At 41.3% G+C, this 20,997-nt stretch overlaps 1 protein-coding gene across 1 annotated transcript; it reads right to left on the reverse strand.

Moving 5' to 3' along the window:
• Positions 1 to 636: 636 nt before the first annotated feature.
• SFT2D2 (SFT2 domain containing 2) lies at positions 637 to 20,877 on the reverse strand. Its single transcript, XM_070749988.1, has 9 exons — positions 20,663 to 20,877; positions 15,291 to 15,377; positions 12,478 to 12,563; positions 11,332 to 11,413; positions 7,208 to 7,243; positions 7,055 to 7,113; positions 3,753 to 3,782; positions 3,032 to 3,111; positions 637 to 1,662 (listed from the first exon to the last, which is right to left on the reverse strand). The coding sequence occupies exons 1-8, from the start codon at positions 20,723 to 20,725 to the stop codon at positions 3,072 to 3,074; spliced, it is 483 nt and encodes a 160-aa protein (XP_070606089.1). The 5' UTR covers positions 20,726 to 20,877; the 3' UTR covers positions 637 to 1,662; positions 3,032 to 3,071.
• Positions 20,878 to 20,997: the final 120 nt, after the last annotated feature.

Consider the following 20,997-nt stretch of genomic DNA (forward strand, 5'->3'; position numbering starts at 1 on the left):
AGCAGTGGAAGTGATGTGCCGGTGCCTGGAGGCTGTTGGGGCCTGGATGGGTGTCAACAAACTCAAACTCAACCCAGACAAGTCGGAGTGGCTGTGGGTCTTGCCTCTCAAGGACAATTCCATCTGTCTGTCCATTACCCTGGGGGGGGGGAACTACTGACCGCCTCAGAGAGGGTTCGCAACTTGGGCGTCCTCCTCGATCCACAGCTGACATTGGAACATCATCTTTCGGCTATGGCGAAGAGGGCGTTTGCCCAGGTTTGCCTGGTGCACCAGTTGCGGCCCTATTTGGACAGGGAGTCATTGCTCCCAGTTGCTCATGCCCTCATCACCTCGAGGTTCGATTATTGCAACGCTCTCTACATGGGGCTACCTTTGAAAAGTGTTCGGAAACTTCAGATTGTGCAGAACGCAGCCGCGAGAGCCGTCGTGGGGCTTCCAAGGGTCGCCCACATTTCTTCAACACTCCGTGGCTTGCATTGGCTGCCGATCAGTTTCCGATCACAATTCAAAGTGTTGGTCATGACCTTTAAAGCCCTACATGGCATGGGACCAGATTACCTCCGGAACCGCCTGCTACCGCACGAATGTGCCAATGCAAAAAGGAGAAAAAATAATGCAGCAAAAATTGCCAATATGTTAGCATCTGTCAGTTTAAATAATGCCAGGGTTTCTTGGAAAATCAAAGCATGAAACATAATATGATTATACAAAGTGATTATACAATCAAACATAAAATATTAAAAGAAAAGATAGGATGAGAAAAGGTAGCACTCAAAACCTGAGAAGCCCCAGTTAGATTATAGTACACATTTGAGTTATACAAGTCATATCTGACCAACATGAAAATAAAAATGAGAGGCACTGCAGTGGCATCAAGGAGAGGAGATTTTTTTTCAGAATATAAGTTACCAATTAAGGCAGAAGTCTAGATTTGATTTGATTTCATTTCAAGGCCATAGGTGTAAAAGTCCATAAATAGAAATGCTTGGAGAAATCATCTTATCTATTTTTATGACTCCTACTTTTCTCCAGTTACTGATTCTCTTGCTTATCAGATACTAATTCATGTAATTTAAAGAAAGGAATTGTACTTTATATCCTGGTAGACAACAAATTAATTCCAGGAATTTCCCTTCTATAATTTGCAATCGTGATTTTAGAATGTAAAGAGGCAGTTAGAAATGGTCTTTTGATAGCAAGTACTAAAAGAATGTTATGAAAAAAATCTTGTAATGAAAAAAGTGAAAATCTTGTAATGAAAAAAGCTTGTAGTGAAAAAATCACTACAAGCTTAGCAAATATTTTCCAAAATATAATCTGTCCTATGGCCTTTTTAATAGAAACTGTTGATAGAAAGTAGGAAAAATGTCACCCCATCCCTTCCCTTTCCCAATTAGTAGAATATCCATTTCACTTCCAAAATAAAATCATCTGAAAAAGAAGAGTTTTTGTGGCATATAGTATTAGTTTTGCAAATGAAGACAAGACATAATTTATCTTGAAATTTTCATAAAATATGTTATCTTCAGGAGAATATATAGTAGCTTTGTCTTCTGAATCACATGTTAACAACGTAAATGTTTTGTTCTTAGGTAGGTGTGTGCTCATTTGGTTGTGCAGGTGTTGTGGTCCTCAGTGTAAGATGATAGCCAACTTAGCCTGCAAAAGGTAGCCAAACCAAAAGTTTTATAAGTAATTCTCCATTAATTATCTGATTTATCTTAAGAAAGGCAGAAAACTTTTTCTAAAAGGTATATTGCAGTTTCAAACAGGAATACATGTTGATATTAGAATATATTAATGTTGGTAATAGAATATATCAATGCAGTAACAGAAGGCTTTCTTTTGGGGAATAAACAGAAATGCATATTCGTTTTTTTATGAATTCCTCCAACAGCCTGTTCTTTAGTTTGTAATTCAGCTGCTGATACATGTCCTCAGACGGGAACTCACATGTAGAAAAGCTTTTGAAAATGAAAATAAAAAATTACTAACTAGAAATAGCCCATTATAACGCGGAAGTGATGTGTAAAATATCCACATCACTTCTGTGTTTGCTTATCCCATAGCATTAAATGAAGAAAAGGGAATATTTAGATAGGTATTATACCTCTAAACTGTCTTATTGTATGTATTGTAGAGGTTAATAAAAGGAATCTAAACCTTAAAAAACCTGTTTTACTTCAGGATATAATTTTAATCCTCATGGTGAATTAGGGACTATTTCCCAATTTTTTCCCCATTTTTTAAAACATATCCTAAACTCCAAGTTCTCTGGAGTGGAGAACATATAACTAACAAACAAAACAAATAGAAACATAGAAACATAGAAGACTGACGGCAGAAAAAGACCTCATGGTCCATCTAGTCTGCCCTTATACTATTTCCTGTATTTTATCTTACAATGGATATATGTTTATCCCAGGCATGTTTTAATTCAGTTACTGTGGATTTACCAACCACGTCTGCTGGAAGTTTGTTCCAAGGATCTACTACTCTCTTTGATCCAGCTCCTCTCTTTGCCTAATTCCATCAGACCCAAATGGATCCTCTATGACCCCAAAGGTAGAGCAGAAGTCTTCTTGCCAGCTAACAGAACAGCTCAAGAGCAGTCCTAATAAAGGAACTATAACATAGTAAGAAATTGAAACACCCCTTACTTTCCATCTGCTTATTAGCTGGTGACTTCAATATTCTATCTCCTTTATAATGGACTTCCCCAACACTGCTGCTCTCCTGAAAGGGCTACTTTGCCTAATAGAACTTATTCAAGGAACATTGATGAGGATTTGTCCATCTTCCCCAACCTGAAGAGCAAATCAAGTCCCTAGGATTTCGCTTTTCGTGAGTGTTTTGTTCAGTACTTCTGAATTTTCCATAACGTTTTCAAACTACTTCACAAATGCTGCATGGAATGTCAAAACGTATCTCCAAGGCCCTTCCAAATGTTTGTAGAGTCCTTTTCTTTGCTCTAAATTAAGATGAACATGGCTAAAAATAAGGATATAACCATTTTACTCTAACATACCATGTATTTTCTGGAAGTTATGAGGTTGGTTGTTTTGCTGTTATGTGAGGCACGCAGTAAAACATTTTTTCACAGCATCCCTGTGGAAAGAAATGCTGATGAAGCTAAGGATGACTAGATTTAGAGAACACCAAAATATTTAGGCACAATTCATTAGCAAAACTACAACTGACAAGGGTTTTGCTAAGCCCAATGATCCATATTATGACTTAAGGCAGTATATGAACCTAGAAACTGTTTCATTTAACACAATACACTAAAAAAACCTCTATATTTCCTTTTAACCCTATCTCAAAACTCTTATCTTCCATGATATTCTGACAAGACATAATCCTGATATTTATTACACAGAAAGTCCTCTGTAACTTTATATTTGTCAATTATTCTTACTCAAACTAGGGTTGTCCACTGTTACTCTCTGAATTAATCACATACCTATGCATCTCTATATTTTTTTCTTTCTTCATCTTCCTCTGTCATAATATAGATTAAAACCTTTCAGCATTCATTTGTAAAGCAACTCTCTATAATGATGGAATATGTCACTAAAACAATCATGTGCCTGTCATTCCTGCCAAGAAGTATATAGTTTTTATAATTATTCTTGGATTTCTGGCACAAAGAACAGCTTTTCATTAAGGTTAATTTGATTTTTCAACCCATATGAATTATGGAAAAAAATGTGTTTGCCCATGAACAAAATGTGGGCAATCAAGATTACCTTGCAAATGGTATGTAGGAAATGCTGTACCTAGAAAAGAAATAGCACAAATTCGTTCATTAGCAAGAACAAAGCAAATCACCTTTCTCTCACAATTCAACATTGTTAACACTCTACATTAGACATGGCTGAACACAAATGCTGGGCAGCAGATATACCATGTTTCCCCAAAAATAAGAGAGCGTCTTATATTAATTTTTGCTCCCAAAGATGTGCTATGTCTTATTTTCAGGGGATGTCTTATCTTTTTTCAATGAATTGTATCCTGTATCCTTCTGCAGAAAAAAATGCATCCAAACATGCAGCTGCATGTTGGATGCGTGTTGGATGTGTTTTAAATCTGATTGATGCAGCGTTTTGGAATGCAATTTATGGACAGCAGTGTTATTCTTGACAAATGTATCTTTTTCTTTTATGTACGCTGAGAGCATATGCACCAAGACAAATTCCTTGTGTGCCCAATCACACTTGGCCAATAAAATTCTATTCTATTCTATTCTATATGTTCTGTTTGGGAATGCTGAGAAACAAAACGTCTCCTTCGGGGGTGACTTATTTTTGGGGAAACAGAGTATATACTGTAATGCAGTGTGCTAAGTTAGGCCATGCTGAAATGCACTAAGACTAAGCATTGTTTCAATTTTAAAATCAATTTATATATGGATGACGTCTAGGGTAGCAATGACTGACTTCAGGCCCAGGGGATTGAAGATCCAGGGACCAAAGACAACAGAACTTTCTCTGTGTCACTTGGGACAAGGCTGATCAAGGAGATAACTGTTTTGCATTCAAGATATGAACTTGGTCAGGACTTCCGATTTCTCCTTCGGTGGCATCAGAAGTCGGACTGGGCGTTTCATGGTCAGCTCCAAAAACTCCCACACTCGAGGGTCCCAGATTGAGACTTAAGCCCCACTGGAGAAGGGGAAAAGTAAAGAGGGATGCCAGGAAGGAAGAAGGGAGCCACATCTCCCCCTCCTGAACTGGAAAGCCCCTAGCTAGCGATGTGGGGCAGAGGCAGCAAACATGGACCAATAGGAAAGAATTTGGAGAACAAGATTGGGCAGGAGGGAAAAGTGATTGATTTGTGGTCTGGGATTGTTGTTTTTTAAAAGAAAAAGAAGTGACCCCAAAAATATGAGGGGGGGGTATGGAAGCAGGACAAGCATACTAAAATCTTGAAGAAAATATTTTGAGAAATGAGAGAGAGAAAAAAGTTTTTTTGGCAGTTTTAAAGAAGATGTGGTTTTGGAAAGATATTTCGTTTTAAAGAAAAATATTGACCTTTGAACTGGAAGTTGCCTTTATCTTATTAAAATGAAATTGACTATTAAATACTTACCTACCTACAAACAGACAAACAAACTTCATTGTTTGTTTGTTTATTTGTTTATTTGATTGTTTGTTTGTTTGTTTGTTAATTGATTGATTGATTTTTATGCTGCCCTTCTCCTTAGACTCAGGGCGGCTTACAACATATGAGCAAATAGCACTTTTTAACAGAGCCAGCACATTGCCCCCACAATCCAGGTCCTCATTTTACCCACCTCGGAAGGATGGAAGGCTGAGTCAACCTTGAGCCGGTGATGAGATTTGAACCACTGACCTACAGATCTACAGTCTGCTTCAGTGGCCTGCAGTACAGCACTCTACCTGCTGCGCCATCCCGGCTCTTATCTTCAAATTGAAAGTGCAGAACAACAAAGAGGAATAATACTAACGTGAAGCACAAACGCCATTTTAAAGAATGAAAGAAGGGTGCAGCACTTGGAAGTTTTGTTCTTGTTGATTAAAATGAAATAAACCAAAAGAAGGAAGAGGGGTAGTTGAACCCCTACTTTTTTCTTTGGAATTTTGGTTGGATTGTAAAAATGATAACAAGGAGAAATAGAGACCTGTAATGTTGGGGGGCATATACTTACTCTCTGTAAACCGCTTAGAGACGGCTATATAAAGCACTGTGAAGCGGTATATAACTCTAAATGCTACTGTTAATCCTATTGCTATTGTTTTATTGAAAAACACTGAAGATTTTAAATTAACAAACTATGGACTAATCCATGTAAGTTTTTCCCCCCTAAAGATTCTTGAAGTGCCTTTTTTCTAGGGTTGTGGAGAGGGACGAAAAGAATGACTTGCCCAAAATCACCCAGCTGGTTTTATACCTAACACTGAGTAGTCTAGTTGTCTTTAAATATTACCCCAAACGGACTCTTTAATAATACTTTAGAACTAAGATTCATAGGCAGGGAATAACCAGGAGTTCAGATGTGAAATGAGTCAAATTTCATCCGGTAAGAGATCAAATGTTCATTTTGGATTACAGTGATCCCCCGGGTATCGCGCTCCCGATCATTGCGAATGGGCTAAATCGCGATTTTTCAACCCGGAAGTCAAAACACCATCTGCGCATGCGCGCCCTTTTTTTTATGGCCACGCATGCGTAGATGGCACCGGACAGATCAGCTGCTGGGTGGCTTCCCTGGGGCATCAGCGAGGAGTTTCCCCACCGCCCACGCAAACTCCTCGCTGCTGCCGCGCCCGCCCTTCGCCCGCCCACGCCGTTCGCTCGGGCCACTTCCCAGCTGAGTACTCAGCTGGGAAGCGGCCCGAGCGAACGGCTTGTCCGCCGCCTGCCTGCCCGCGCGCCCGCGGCTCGCCCGCCCTTCGCCCTCCCACGCCATTCGCTCGGGCCGCTTCCCAGCTGAGTACTCAGCTGGGAAGCGGCCCAAGCGAACGGCTTGTGCGCCGCCTGCCTGCCCGCGCGCCCGCGGCTCGCCCGCCCACGCCATTCGCTCGGGCCGCTTCCCCTTCCCAGGAACCCCAATCTTCGGCTCCTCGCTAGCGCTGCGGAAGTAAAAACACCATCTGCGCATGCGTAGATGGTGTTTTTACTTCCGCAGCGCTACTTCGCGCAAAACCGATCATTGCGAGGGGTCCTGGAACGGAACCCTCGCAATGATCGGGGGATCACTGTATATGCAAATGTGGGCATGGTTTCTTATGTGAAATCCAATGAAAAAAGATACTTGGAGCAATTCCTTCAAAATTCCTAGGGGATTGGGAGAAAATATCTTGGCTTCATTATATATACTTTACAAAATAGAATTGAATTCTTTATTGGCCAAGTGTGATTGGACGCACAAGGTACATGATTATGTGACAATGATCATATGACAAGGATTCAAGGTCTATGAAGGTATAAAAAAGGCTTTTGTTCCTAGATGCACAAGAACCTCCAATTATTGCCAAAGATCTATGTACACAGGAAAACAAGCCAAGAAAAATGAGGTGATACATACCATGCCAAGGCAAAGAATTGTAAAATGCAAAAGAGGATTGTTAGCGGCTTATTATGCCACTGAAAAGAAAAAAATAGTTACAATTTAGACAACAATTATTTACAAAAAATTTTATTAAGACGTATCAATTACATTGTAAAATTGATTACTTACCCAGAAAGCTGAACACAGAGTTAATGTGAGGCATAACTAAAAAAGAAAAATATACAGAAAGTCTTTGAATAAGTAATGCTATCTAACCTAATATCTAGAAATAAATAAATAGACTAAATAAACTTAATTTATTTAAGGAAGCATATAAGCGTTGTACTTTATCTTGAAGCAAACAATTAAAAAGTAGATGTATTTGTAATTGCTTTTATCCCCATGCAATATAAAACTGTGATGGCAAACCAATGGCACGCATGTCACAAGTAGCACTCAGAACCAGCGTTCCCTGTAAGCTGCGTGCGTGAGCACGCGCGCGCCCCAAAATACCCCCCCACGCACCCTTTTCCACAGGCACGCACTCCCCATCCCCCTGCCAGCCCACGGAGGGGCAGGGGCGGGGAGGCGCCAGCAGTAGAAGGAAAGGGAGCCGCGTCCGCCCCTGCCTCCCCACCGTGCCTCCGGCCCCCTCGTGCCCCTGGCCTCTCGGCGCTGCCCCCCGCTCGCCCGATCCGCCCCCTCTCCTCCTCTTCCACCAAAAGAAAAGCACGGAGGCTGCCTACTTGAGCCTCCCATTGCTCCACCCCGCTTCGCCCTGCCTGTCATCCTGGACCTCCATTGTGTTTTCGGAGGGGAGCGGCAAGAAAGCCCTGTGCCGGCCAGGAAAGCCGGCTTTCCAGGAAAGCAGCACGCCTTTTAAACACGCTGCTTTCCTGCACCTCTTTCCTGGGGGGGGGGAGTGGCCTCCTCCCCCCCCTGCCCAGGAAAGAGTTGCAGGAAAGCAGCGCATTTGAAAAGCGCACTGCTTTCCCGGAAAGCCGGCTTTCCTGGCCGGCACAGGGCTTTCCTGCCGCTCCCTCCCGAAAACACAACGGAGGTCCAGGATGACAGGCAGGGTGAAGTGGGGTGGAGCAACAGGAGGCTCAAGCTGGTGGTGGCAGACCTCCGTTGTGTTTTTGGCTGGGGGGGGGCAGGAGGACCTTCCTGGCTTTCCCGGGCAGCTGGGTTGAGCCTTGTGCCGGTCAGCAAAGCCGGCTGCCCGCCGGAGACGTGGAGAGAAAGAAGGGAAAGAGAGGGAGGGAAAGAGGAGAGGACACCTCCGGTTCCTGCTTTCCTTATGAATCACGAGGAAAGCAGGAACCAGAGGAGTCCCGGCAGACGCGGTAAGCTCTTTCATCCTCGCACTGGAGTGGACCCCGACCTCCTACCAAGAGCGGCCGAGCACAGAAACCACGCAAACACTCCAGCGCAGTGACTGTGGTGCACCGTGTTGCCATAAAGTAAACAATTAGGAGTCTGTAGAGTGGGTCTGGGTGTTTAGGTCAGGCCAGGGTCTGGTTCTTTACAGTATTGGGTAGAACTGAGCCCTCCGGCCCTGTAAAACCATCCCAATTTCTCATGCGGCCCCATGGCAAAATTAATTGCCCACCCCTGCGCTGGAGGATTTCCTTGAGCCTCTAGGAGGGCAAAACCAGCCTTCCCCCGGCTCTGAAGGACCTCTGGATGGGGCGGGGCAGTGCGGAGAATCACACACACATGCATGGGGGGAACATAGGGGTTGTGTTTCCATGTGTGGGGGCCGTGTGGGGGCCCCGGGGGAGCACGGGGGGTCATGCACGCATGTGGGGGAACACACGCACATGCACGGGGGGTAGGAACACAGGGAATCACACATGCATTGCATTATGGGTGCAAGCACACACTTTTGGCACACAAAGAGAAAGAGGTTATCCATCACTGACATAAAGTTTCTGGTTCAGGCTAAATCTCAGTTTTCTTTTTCGCAACTATGTACTTTCTAAGTTCTAAATTAATTAGGAATTATACCTATGCAATGAATTAATAGAAGGCATCACAGAAATAAGGTTAAAATTTTGGTTAAAATATTTCAGCACCTTTTCCTGAAAGATTAAAATCCACATCTAAATACTATAGCAGCAATAATACATAACATTACTACAATATGACAATAACATTAAAAAGTGAGCAGTGGCCTTAAAAACCCCATTTGCCTCCATAGCAAAGTAAAACATTTCTTACATCTCAATTTTCTGTTATGATTCATGTTTATGGTATGCATATTTTAAATGTTAAAGCAAACAGGAAATCTACAAATAAGATACGTACTGTATGAAAATATTACAGAACAACATAGTTGGAAGGGACACTGGAGATCTTTTAGACCAGGGGTCTCCAACCTTGGCAACTTTAAGACTTGTGGACTTCAACTCCCAGAATTCCTCGGCCAGCTTCGCTGAGGAATTCTGGGAGTTGAAATCCACAAGTCTTAAAGTTGCAAAGGTTGGAGATCCCTGCTTTAGATCAACCCTCTGCTCAGGCAGGAAACCCTATAGCATTTCAGACAAATGGTTTTCCAATCACTTCTTAAAAACCTCCAGTGTTAGAACGTGCATAACTTCTGGAGGCAATCTGTTCCACTGATCAATTCTTCTGCCAGGAAATCTCCTTAGTTCTACCTTGCTTCTATCTTGGGTTAGTTTCCATCCATTGCTTCTTGTCTTACCGTCAGATGCTCTGCAAAATAGGTTGACTCCCTCTTCTTTGAGGCAACCCAAGGTATTGGAATACTGCTATCATGTCACTTGTAGTCCTTCTTTTCATTAAACTAGACCAGGAGTGTCAAACTCAATGCCCGGAGGCCGGATCCGGCTCATGGAGTGCTTAAATCTGACCCATGGACCAGAAACAGCAAAGGACTGGCCTGCGATGTCTCTGCCAGTGAAAATGGAGTTTGGGAGGGCAGCATACGACCCTCCCGGGCTCTGTTTTCCCTGGCAGAAGGTTGTAAGAGGCCATTAGAGCCAAAAAATGGAGCTCAGGAGCCCGTTTTCACTGACAGAGCACTTAAGCCACCAAAGGCGCTCCTGACCCAGTGACATTGAGCTGGCCACATCCATGTCGAGGTAGGAAGGCCTGGAAAAATACTAAGAAAAATTGGGAGAAAATAGATTTGTTTCTGGGGCTTCTTTCCCCCTCCCCCCCCCCCCATTTTTTTCCTCAAATGTTTTGAGAAAAATTTTTCCCGGTTTTTTTCTAGGCCTTCTTATGCGGCCTAGGACCGCATTGGCTTTTTTGGCAACTGCTACACACTAAAACAGAGGTGGCAAAATTAAATCTCTTTAATTCTTTAAAGGGATGTATATTGTTAGCTATGTCATATATGGCCGTGTTTCCCAACCTTGACAACTTGAAGATATCTGGACTTCAATTCCCAGAATCCCCCAGCCAGTATTCGCTGGCTAGGGGATTCTGGGAGTTGAAGTCCAGATATCTTCAAGTTGCCAAGGTTGGGAAACACTGATAAATGGGTTATGTTTTAATGCTGTATGGCTTTGATTCCATTTTTTTTCTTATAAGCTGTCTAATTTTGATGTATGTTCCTCAGAGTCATATTGTTTGAATTGAATGGTCATATAAATCTTTGTAATAAAATAGATATTCCCCCTTTTTCCAGGATTCTAAAATGTGTTGATATACAGTAGTTGTTCCCTCAGATAAAAGATTTGATACTGCTACCACCTGTTCTTGGAAACATTCATCTGAAATCTAGGTGTAACTAAAAAGAGATTGCTTTTCCCAAAGTCAGCTTCTAAATAAAATATCCCAATTATTCTTAATAATTGGATTCCAACAAAAAGAAAGAAAGTTCCTATATTAAGCTTCACTTATTGTAAAACTCTTAGGAACCATCAAAAATTACAACACTCAATATCCATTTATAGTTATAAGCAAAAGCAATTTTTGAAAAGCAAAATGGTATTTATCTAAACTTCCTTAAAAGAAAGCAGAAAAACATTTTGGACAAAGAGATAAACTTTTAAAAAGCCAGGCTCTGGTGCTGGCATAATAGGGTAGTGGGATTAATTTTCTGTCATTATAAGAAGATGATATGCCAGATATATAAACCTCTTAAAAGACTAAATAATAACAATTTTGCTTTTTTCTGCAAAAGCTGTTCTTTTTTTAAATTTCTAATTTATGCAATGCAATTGGAGGTTTTTAAAAGACTAGAAAAAAGTGGCTTTGAAGCCATGTATACTCCTTTACATAAACAATATTGAACTGAAGATTCTCATTAGTCATTAAGAAATCAAAGAGAAATGACTTACAAGCATAATAATTGTAGCTATCAAACGAGTGGGTTCAAACATTCTTTTTAATTGTTTCATTGGTCCCATAAGAAAGATGGTACTGCAGAAGAAAAAGATTAACATAACCTTTCAACAAATATTCAGAATAAAATATTCAATATATTGAATATATTCAAAATATATTCAGCAATAAATAGAATAAAATACTTTGACGTAATCATATAGCAGCAGAAATATGAGAGGCCCGGCCGAAAATTGCCAATGGCGGGAACCAACTCAGCTCTCCCCCCCCATCAGCTGGGGGCGTTCCCCGTGATAGCGCGGGAACGCCCCAGAGCAATCAGTGGCCGCTTGGGCATTCTGGGAAAGCCGAGGGGCGGGGCATGTGCCCTTTATCAGGGCTTGCTTGCCCCCCCCCGGCTTCTCTTGCCCCCGAGCTCACCACCAAACGGACACCCACCCACCCTCCGCTCAACCCAGGATGTTTTTATAGGTCGCCTGGTTTGGGGCCGAGTAGGAATTTTTGCAGTCTTATGGCATTTGCTACGGATTGTTTTTTCGCCTACTCCATCCTAGACGAGGGTAAGGATTTGTGGTTACGGGGTGCATCTGTATGTAAATAGGTTCTGATTCAACAATTGGATGTTTATATTCTTGGTCACTATATGGCAGAAATGGGGCGGAAAGGGTATCAGTAGCAACTGTGTGTTCTCCTTTGGGCATCTTTTGTAAGATGATTGGCACCCCCATTGCACAACTCAAGCTTCCTCCACGGACAGAGAGGTGTGAAAGGGGTGCCCTTGGGGCTCACCTACATCATTTCCGGTTCCGGGTCATGCAAGGCGAGCCCTCCCACATGCTGGGTGTGGCTTTCGGGTCGGGAGTAGGCGGGGCACGCCTCACCCTGTCCAGGCATGGAGTAACGCCCATTTGAGTTGCCCAAGTATGTTGTGTTCAGGAAACTCCGCCCCATTCAGCGACCCCTGCAGGTCTTTCTGTTAATATTTAATAAAGTGACCCATTTTACCCAGCTTGGTGTCCGAGTGTTCATTTCCCGTCCAAGGCAATAACAGAGCTATGTATTTCAAGTATTACTAAGGCTAATCTCATTAACACATTTGAAAGTCTTTTATCATCTACAAGTTCAAAATAAGAATCATTTACCTTCCAAGGGAGGATATATTCCCCAGGGTATAAAATACTGCGAACAACATAGCTCCTTTCCTGGGAACCCATAGTAGAAATGAACCCTGGAAAAAAGAGAATGAAATAAGGAGACTGAAAAAAATGTATATATTGTTCTATAGTTAAAAGTATAAGGGGCTATTAAATTCAGATTCTCTTACTAATTCTCAGAGTCTGTTTGTTAAAGCATTACATATTCAAACCAAGCAACTTAAGACAACATTACTATGTATAATGCACAGTCTTGTTTTCAGAGGGAGCAATTATCATATAATAACAAAGTCAAACTTCCTGAATGTTAATCCTTACTTAGCCAAAATAGCATAATCCATGTACAAATGGGTGGAGAGAGAACTTAGCTTTGAGTACACTCCGTGGACACAGAAGATGCTTTGATCAACAACCACAAACAGGGGAGAAATGGAAAAAAAAGTCTCTAGGAGCCTGTATTCTGCAGGCAGCCTTTGATTCATGCCTACAGTTATTTCATTTATTTATTTATTTATTTTTAGTTAGTTAGTTTGTCAAACGTGTAAGAGAAAATAGGTACAGTGGCACCTCTACTTAAGAACTTAATTTGTTCCATGACCAGGTTCTTAAGTAGAAAAGTTTGTAAGTAGAAGCAATTTTTCCCATAGGAATCAATGTAAAAGCAAATAATGCATGCAAACACATTAGGAAAGAAAGAAAAGCTCGGAATTTGGGTGGGAGGAGGAGGAGGAAGAAGAAGAAGACAGTTGCTGCCCAGAGCGAAGGGAGTGTTCTTTTTCTCTGGGTGCTGGCAGAGGTTTATTCCCTCTCCAAGTGCCCAGAGAAAGGAAAATGCTTCGTTCACTCTGGACTGTCAAAGCCTCCTTAAGGGCCACCGAAAGGCTCCTATGGCAGCCCAGAAAAGCCCGAGATGGCCGGGATTAAAGGGGGAATGGCAGGAAACTGGACCATCGTGCCACTCTCAAATTTCCTGGGGAATTTGTCCGGGCTCGGGTTCTTAAGTAGAAAATGGTCTTAAGAAGAGGCAAAAAAATCTTGAACACCCAGTTCTTATCTAGAAAAGTTCTTAAGTAGAGGCATTCTTAAGTAGAGGTACCACTGTATAAAAAGAAACATGGACATGAACACATGAATTGAGTACAAATAAATGGGTACAATAAGAGGGGGACAGTAGGCACCCTGGGGTGCTTATGCATACCCCCCTAAAGACCTCTTAGGAATGGGGTGAGGTCCACGGTGGACAATTTAAGGTTAAAGTTTTGGGTGTTTGAGGCAGTGGTGAAATCCACTGTTCTGTGAGTGTGGCTTGGTAGGTGTAGTGTGGCTGGGTGGGTGTGGCTTGGTTTGCATGGCAGGGGAAGGATACTGCAATATCCCCATTCCCACCCCACTCTGGGGTCAGCCAGAGGTGGTATTTACCAGCTCTCTAAACTACTCAAAATTCCCACTACCAGTTGTCCGAACTACTCAAGGTTTCCTCTACTGGTTCTCTGGAACTTCTCAGAACCTGCTTTATTTCACCCCTGGTTTGAAGATGTAAGAACAGAGTCAGGTAGTACATTCCAAGCATTGACCACTCTGTTGTTGAAGTTGTATTTCCTGCAATCGAGTTTGGAGTGGTTTACCTTGGGTTTGTATCTATTGCTTGCCCGTGTTTTATTGCAGTTGAAGCTGAAGTATCACTGATAGGTAGGATGTTGTAGCAGACAATTTATGTACTATGCTTAGATCAGATAGTAGGCGGCATAGTTCTAGTAATTAATTATTTGCCAAGTAATGTAGTTTTCTTCAAGAAACAAAAAGATATGGTCTGGCTAGGAAAAAATATACTAAGATTATATGCTGCAGAGTATAGTTACTTGAAAGTACACTCACTGAACTACAATTTATTTTTTATTTGCTTATATATTTTTTGTACGCAACAAGTAAGGATAGCATGTGCTTTATTGCCCTTTCAGTATAGATAATCCTAATTCCAGAGCATTACATTTTAAAGTATTTTAATGTTCAATAAGCAAATTTTGACTATTTTATATGGTAATTGCACATTAGAATGTAGAAAATAGTAAAAAGCAAATAGAAAGAAAAAATATATTTGGCATTAAAAAAGAAAACATCAAGGATATATTTGATATGATCTGCTTTTGTAGAGTGGAAATCATGAATAAATGCAGAGAGATAGGGTGTAGGATGAATTAATGAAAAAGCTAAAAATTATACGAGTGTAGGTGTATATGTGTGGGTGGTGGGTGGATGGGCATAGGGTCCCTCTATGTCAGTATTATCCAATCCTTATTTTTCTCTTTTGTCAGATTAAACTGATTTCACAACACCTTTTGGATGAATTTTTACTTTTAAGTGATTACAGGTAGTCCTAAACCTGGAAATTGTGCTATTCTGAGTTAAATGATAAAAGCTGAAAATATATGAATTCTTATGTCTCAATGCACATGCAACTGTTTTTACAACTGTTTAACTAATATATAGGAATTATATGGGGAATAAATCAAAATCCATTCGCCAAAACATGTGTTACTTCAGTTAGGATATATCCATGTACAGCAGGGGTGTTAAACTCGTGGCTCGCAGGCTGGATTCATCACATGCTGGCCATGCCCTCCTCCATTTTAGTGAAGGGGGGGGGGAGTTGTGATACATAACATGATAACATGTTGTCACAAGTTTGACACCCCTGATATACAATAACAAGCAGTTAAGAACAAGTATCAGCATCAGTAACTATTTTGCACTGCAGTTGTGAAGTGAACTTTATGATAAAAATAAAAGAATTAAAAACTTACCAGAAGAGAAAACACAACTCCTATTATAAAACAAGCTATGAAGGCTTTCAGTCTGGTACTCCAGCTTAAGGAAGTTGCATCAGATATCTGGAAATATTAAAACGCAAAATAAGAATGCTAACAAATCAATTCTGTTCTTGATTAATGCATCTATGAAGCTTTCTTGGCAGCATTATGCAGAGTTTTGCTACTTTCTATTTCCAAGCATTGTTTTTCAGTTTCCCAGTACTGTATAGCCAACAGTGCCCACCCAGTCCTCCTATGCATTAACAAGGAGATTCTGTTTAATTTTATAATAAGCAAAGATCAGTCTCAAGCAACATATAAGTAGCTGTTGTTTTCCATTTTCATCCTAGCAGGAAGTATCGAACATCTTCTTTTAACAGTTTTTAAAATAAAATGGTTCCCTTTTACGTTTCATCCATGCTAAGGGTTGGTAACACTGGACTGAATTTCTTAAATAGTGACTTTCTCAGTTCTAAAATACTCATAATTTCTTTTCCGCTTTCTCACCAGATTAACACTTTATTACTTACATCCTACCAATGTTCATTAAATTATTCTCTTTCTGCCTTTTTTCTGCTCATATGCTACGTCCAACCACTGCTGTTTTTAGTCTTTAGCTTAAATTTAAAATCATGCTTTTATAATGCTAGAAGCTACCTGCTAAATAAGTTTTTGGAGTTTCCAATATTTAATTGAAAAATAAAATATCTTCCAGATAGAGCAATGGGGGGGGGAGGAGGAAGAAGTGTACAGTACACCGTTTTGAAGTATATGTAGGATATAAATCTAGTAATATAGTAGATATTTTATTTATTTATTTATTTATTTATTTATTAGTTTTGTATGCCGCCCCTTTCCGTAGACTCGGGGCGGCTCACAACACAATAAAACAGTTCATAACAAATCTAATAATTTACAATTTAAAAAATATTAAAACCCCCATTATTTAAGCAAACATAGATACAAGCATACCATACATAAATTGAATTGAATAGGTCCGGGGGAGATGTCTCAGTTCTCCCATCCCTGACGACAAAGGTGGGTTTTAAGGAGTTTACGAAAGGCAAGGAGGGTAGGGGCAGTTCTAATCTCTGGGGGGAGCTGGTTCCAGAGAGTCAGGGCCGCCACAGAGAAGGCTCTTCCCCTGAGGCCCGCCAAACGACATTGTTTAGTTGACGGGACCCGGAGAAGGCCCACTCTGTGGGGTCTAATCGGTTGCTGGGATTCGTGCGGCAGAAGGCGGTCTCGGAGATATTCTGGTCCAATGCCGTTAAGGGCTTTAAAAGTCATAACCAACACTTTGAATTGTGACCGGAAATTGATCAGCAACCAATGCAGACTGCGGAGTGTTGGTGTAACATGGGCATACCTAGGGAAGCCCATGACTGCTCTCGCAGCTGCATTCTTTGCCGTCAGGCATGGGGGAACTGAAACATCTTCCCCTGGGCATGTTTAATTTATATATGGTATGCTTGTGTGTATGTCTGTTAGTATATGGGGTCTTTTAAATCTTTTAATTTTAAATTTGTTAGATTATTTATGATTTGTTTCCACGTGTTGTGAGCCGCCCCGAGTCTTCGGAGAGGGGCGGCATACAAATCTAAGTAATAAATAAATAAATAAAATTCTGCATGATCTGAAGTTTCCGAACACTTTTCAAAGGTAGCCCCATGTAGAGAGCATTACAGTAGTCGAACCTCGAGGTGATAAGTGTACAGTATCTTGAAGTAGTCCAAAGTAAGGTTGTTGTGTTTAAAAAAATACTACTCATTTCTAATTCCTGGCATGAAAAGATATGTGGCCCTTCATATAAGACTGCCCAACGCCATTTACTATGCTTCCAAAGGTGACGACTTATTCAAATCTGGGTTTTCCAGATGCTAATCAAACTGGTTAATCAGTGCACTGCACTGATTAAATTTTTAAACAACTCCCCTGACTAATCAAACCGCAAATTCAGCCATAACTTTCATAACCAATTTAAGCTGCAAATCTTTTCCTTGTTTGTTTGTTTCTAGGTGTTAGTGCTTTGCAAATATTACTCAGAGTGATCTGCTTATTACTGGTACAACCTTTTCATAATTTCTTCCCCTGAGATCCTATCCTGTTTTTCAGTGCTTCAGATGCCTCTTCAGTATACCAGAGACATATTTTAAATTTGGTAAAAATTAAAAACTCTTTTTTTCATTCTCCAGCCATGATATCTATCAAAATGGGACTTTGAACTGTTTCGGTGCCTATGAAACTATAATGACATTTATTTCATACAAATAAAATAACAAAGGAGAAATGGCAATAATTTTTGTCTTTATCTATCTATCTATCTATCTATCTATCTATCTATCTATCTATCTATCTATCTATCTATCTATCTCCGTCTCCATATATATATATACATATACATATTGTTCTGTCTGGGTGCCCCCAGACTTCAACACCAACTGGAAAAAGCAGCCAGACACGCTGGTAAAAGCAAAAGCACTTTATAGTTTGAAAAATAAACACAGAGAAAAACCTGTTCTTCCCAACAGGCAGGCTATGAGACTTCACAGCAGAGTCCTGATGGCCAGACAATACAGCAGACTTCTTGCTGGCACACCCACCACTGTAGAGAATAAGACCCACACCTTTTCCCCCCAAGGTTACAGTATTCAAAGTCACAAACCAGAATTACAAGACGCCAAAGATCACAGCCAGGTCCCAGGACTCCCAAAGATAATACTCCACAAGCCAGGAAGGGTGGGTCTGCCTTTCCAGCCTTTCCAGAGAGCACCACACCCAAACCCAGCTGTTGCCTCTTTAGTGCTGAAAGTACCTGGCTAATTGTCCCCTTCGTTGTGTTGCTCTTCTCTGCCGGAGATCGATTATTGCTTGGGCATTTTCATCTAAGGAATCCAGGCTGCTTGCTGGGGAGAGCTCCCTCTCGGGGGACTCTGGCTGTCCTCCCTCTCCCTCAGCCTGAGATTCCTCCTCCCCGTCTGCCTGAACCTCCTGTTCCTCATCCTCCCCCTCTGAGCAGGAAGCCGGCAGAGGATCAGCTGTTCCCTGAGGGGCCTCAGACGGAATCATAACATATATACTGTATATGAATCTGCTTGTTTGGTTTTTAATTGTGGGTTTTTTAGAATGCAATTTTATGTAGATTTCTAATATGTTGTAAGCTGCCCTGAATCTCAGAAGGGCAGTATAAAAATCGAATTAATAAAATAAATAAATAAAATAAGTAGAGAGAGAGAGAGAGAGAGAGAGAGAGAGAGAGAGAGTAATGTTAAAGACTAAAATGGCGGAAGTATAATAAAGAAACAAGTAAATATTCAAGACCTGACAGAAAGGTATGTGTATACAACTCATCCATGTTCACCGTAATCATGATTCCTTCACATTATTCTCATGCCCTCATCACCTTGAGGTTCGACTACTGTAACACTCTCTATTATGGGGCTACCTTTGAAGAGTGTTCGGAAACTTCAGATTGTGCAAAATGCAGCCGCAAGACCAATCATGGACTTCCCTAGGTATGCCCATGTTACATCAACACTCCGCAGTCTGCATTGGTTGCCGATCAGTTTCCGGTCACAATTCAAAGTGTTGGTCATGACCTATAAAGCCCTTCATGGAATCGGGCCAGAATATCTCCAAGATATTCTGCCGCACGAATCCCAGCAACCGGTTAGGTCCCACAGAGTTGACCTTCTCCGGGTCCCATCGACTAAACAATGTCATCTGGCGGGACTCAGGTGAAGAGCCTTCTCTGTGGTGGCCCCGACTCCCCGGAACCAGCTTCCCCCGGAGATTAGAATTGCCCCCACCCTCCTTGTCTTTCGTAAACTTCTTAAAACCCATTTCTGCCGCCAGGCATGGGGGAACTGAGACAGGGCCTATACAGGTTATGCATGTTATGCTTGTGTGTATGTTTTCTTTTTAATAAGGGGTTTTTAATTACTTTTAATTATTAGATTTGTTATATAGTTTGATCCGCCCTGAGTCTACGGAGAGGGGCGGGACACAAATCTAATAAATTGAATTGAATTGAATTTCTGGATTTGCACAATACAATACAATAAACTAACCGGAGGAACTGTTTAATCAGCATACAAGGCTAAAAGATGCTTTATTAATGGCTCAAATGCATCCTGCTAATACTGTACAGTCATGATGTGTGGGGAACACAATGCCTTTCTTCAACATTAGGATTACACCAGAATTAAAATCGGAAGAACTTTGCAGAAGGAAGGGAATGACACCTGTAAATAGATTTATTTTATTTTATGTTATTTTATTTTAATTTTATTTATTTTAATATTTATTTATTTTAATATTTATTGATTGATTGATTGATTGATTGCATTTATATGCCACTCACTCCGAAACAGACTCTGAGTGGCTAACAACAGTTATAAATACAATAGAAGTAAAAAATAGTTAAAAAATCACTAAAATCACATACACTATAAAAAAATCCCATACTTGCTAACAATCAATCTTAATTCCAGGTCTGCCAGAAAAGCCAGGTTTTAACAGCTTTCTGGAAAACCGGTAGGGAGGAGATAACGCAAATTTGTCAAAATGTGTACAAGATAATAGGTATGGTTTAAACATAAAACAAAAACAAAGTAGGTAGTGGTAAATTTGGACAGTAGGACAGGGATGGTAGGCACAATGGTGCGCTTGTATTCTAAGATTTTTATTAATATTGATTGTTTCCTCATTGCTTATTTGACCCCTGTGACAATCATTAAGTGTTGTACCACATGATTCTTGGAAAATGTATTTTTTTCTTTTATGTACAGAGAGCATATGCACCAAGACAAATTCCTTTTGCGTCCAATCACACTTGGCCAATAAAGAATTCTATTCTTTTCTATTCTTATGCATGCCCCTTGCAGACTCTTAGGAATGGGGTGATGTCGACTATAGACAGTCTAAGGCAGTGTTTCTCAACCTTGGCCGCTGGAAGATGTGTGGACTTCAACTCCCAGAATTCCCCAGCCAGCTACTGGCTGGGGAATTCTGGGAGTTGAAGTCCACACATCTTCCAGCGGCCAAGGTTGAGAAACACTGGTCTAAGGTTAAAGTTTTGGGGGTTTGGGGAAGAAACCACAGAGTCAGCCTAGTTAGAAAAGCTGTCAGTTTTAAGAAGTGAGAAACAGACTCCGAAACTCCTCTGGGAAAAGGAGGCGGCGGATGGGAGGAAAGAGTTCACTTGGGATATATACACGGAGCGCCGGCGGGAGACCGAAACAGCGAAACGCGATGAAAACAAAGGAAACCGTCCAAAAGAAAACACAACTTAAACGGAAGACGACGACGACGCAGGTGGGAACTTGGCGTCGCCCAAACCTGTTGAAAGAAAAGGAAGCTTATACCTCTGACAGAGGTCCCGGCTCCTCCGCGTCCCGTCCGTTGAGAACTCGCTTTAATTTATCCATTCCTCCTGTTCCCGAGCTTCGCTTGTTCCGACGTCGTGTCTACCCACGCCAATCAACCTTCTCTAAGCTTCGTGGGACTACAGTTCCCAAGCAGAGAGAACATTCAGACGTTCTTCCGCCCTGTGCCTTTCGAAGCTACTCAAGCCAGTCCCGCTGCTGCGGTGCAGGTCGGGAAATGTAGTTGGGGTGTTTCCCGTTTACGCAGGTAGGAAAAGTTTCAGTCCTGAGGATGACGCTCTTTGTTAAGTGTTTCCTCGACGACGTCAGCAACT

Source organism: Erythrolamprus reginae, chromosome 4, assembly GCF_031021105.1.
Source record: "Erythrolamprus reginae isolate rEryReg1 chromosome 4, rEryReg1.hap1, whole genome shotgun sequence".
In the NCBI taxonomy this organism is placed as follows: Eukaryota; Metazoa; Chordata; class Lepidosauria; order Squamata; family Dipsadidae; genus Erythrolamprus; species Erythrolamprus reginae.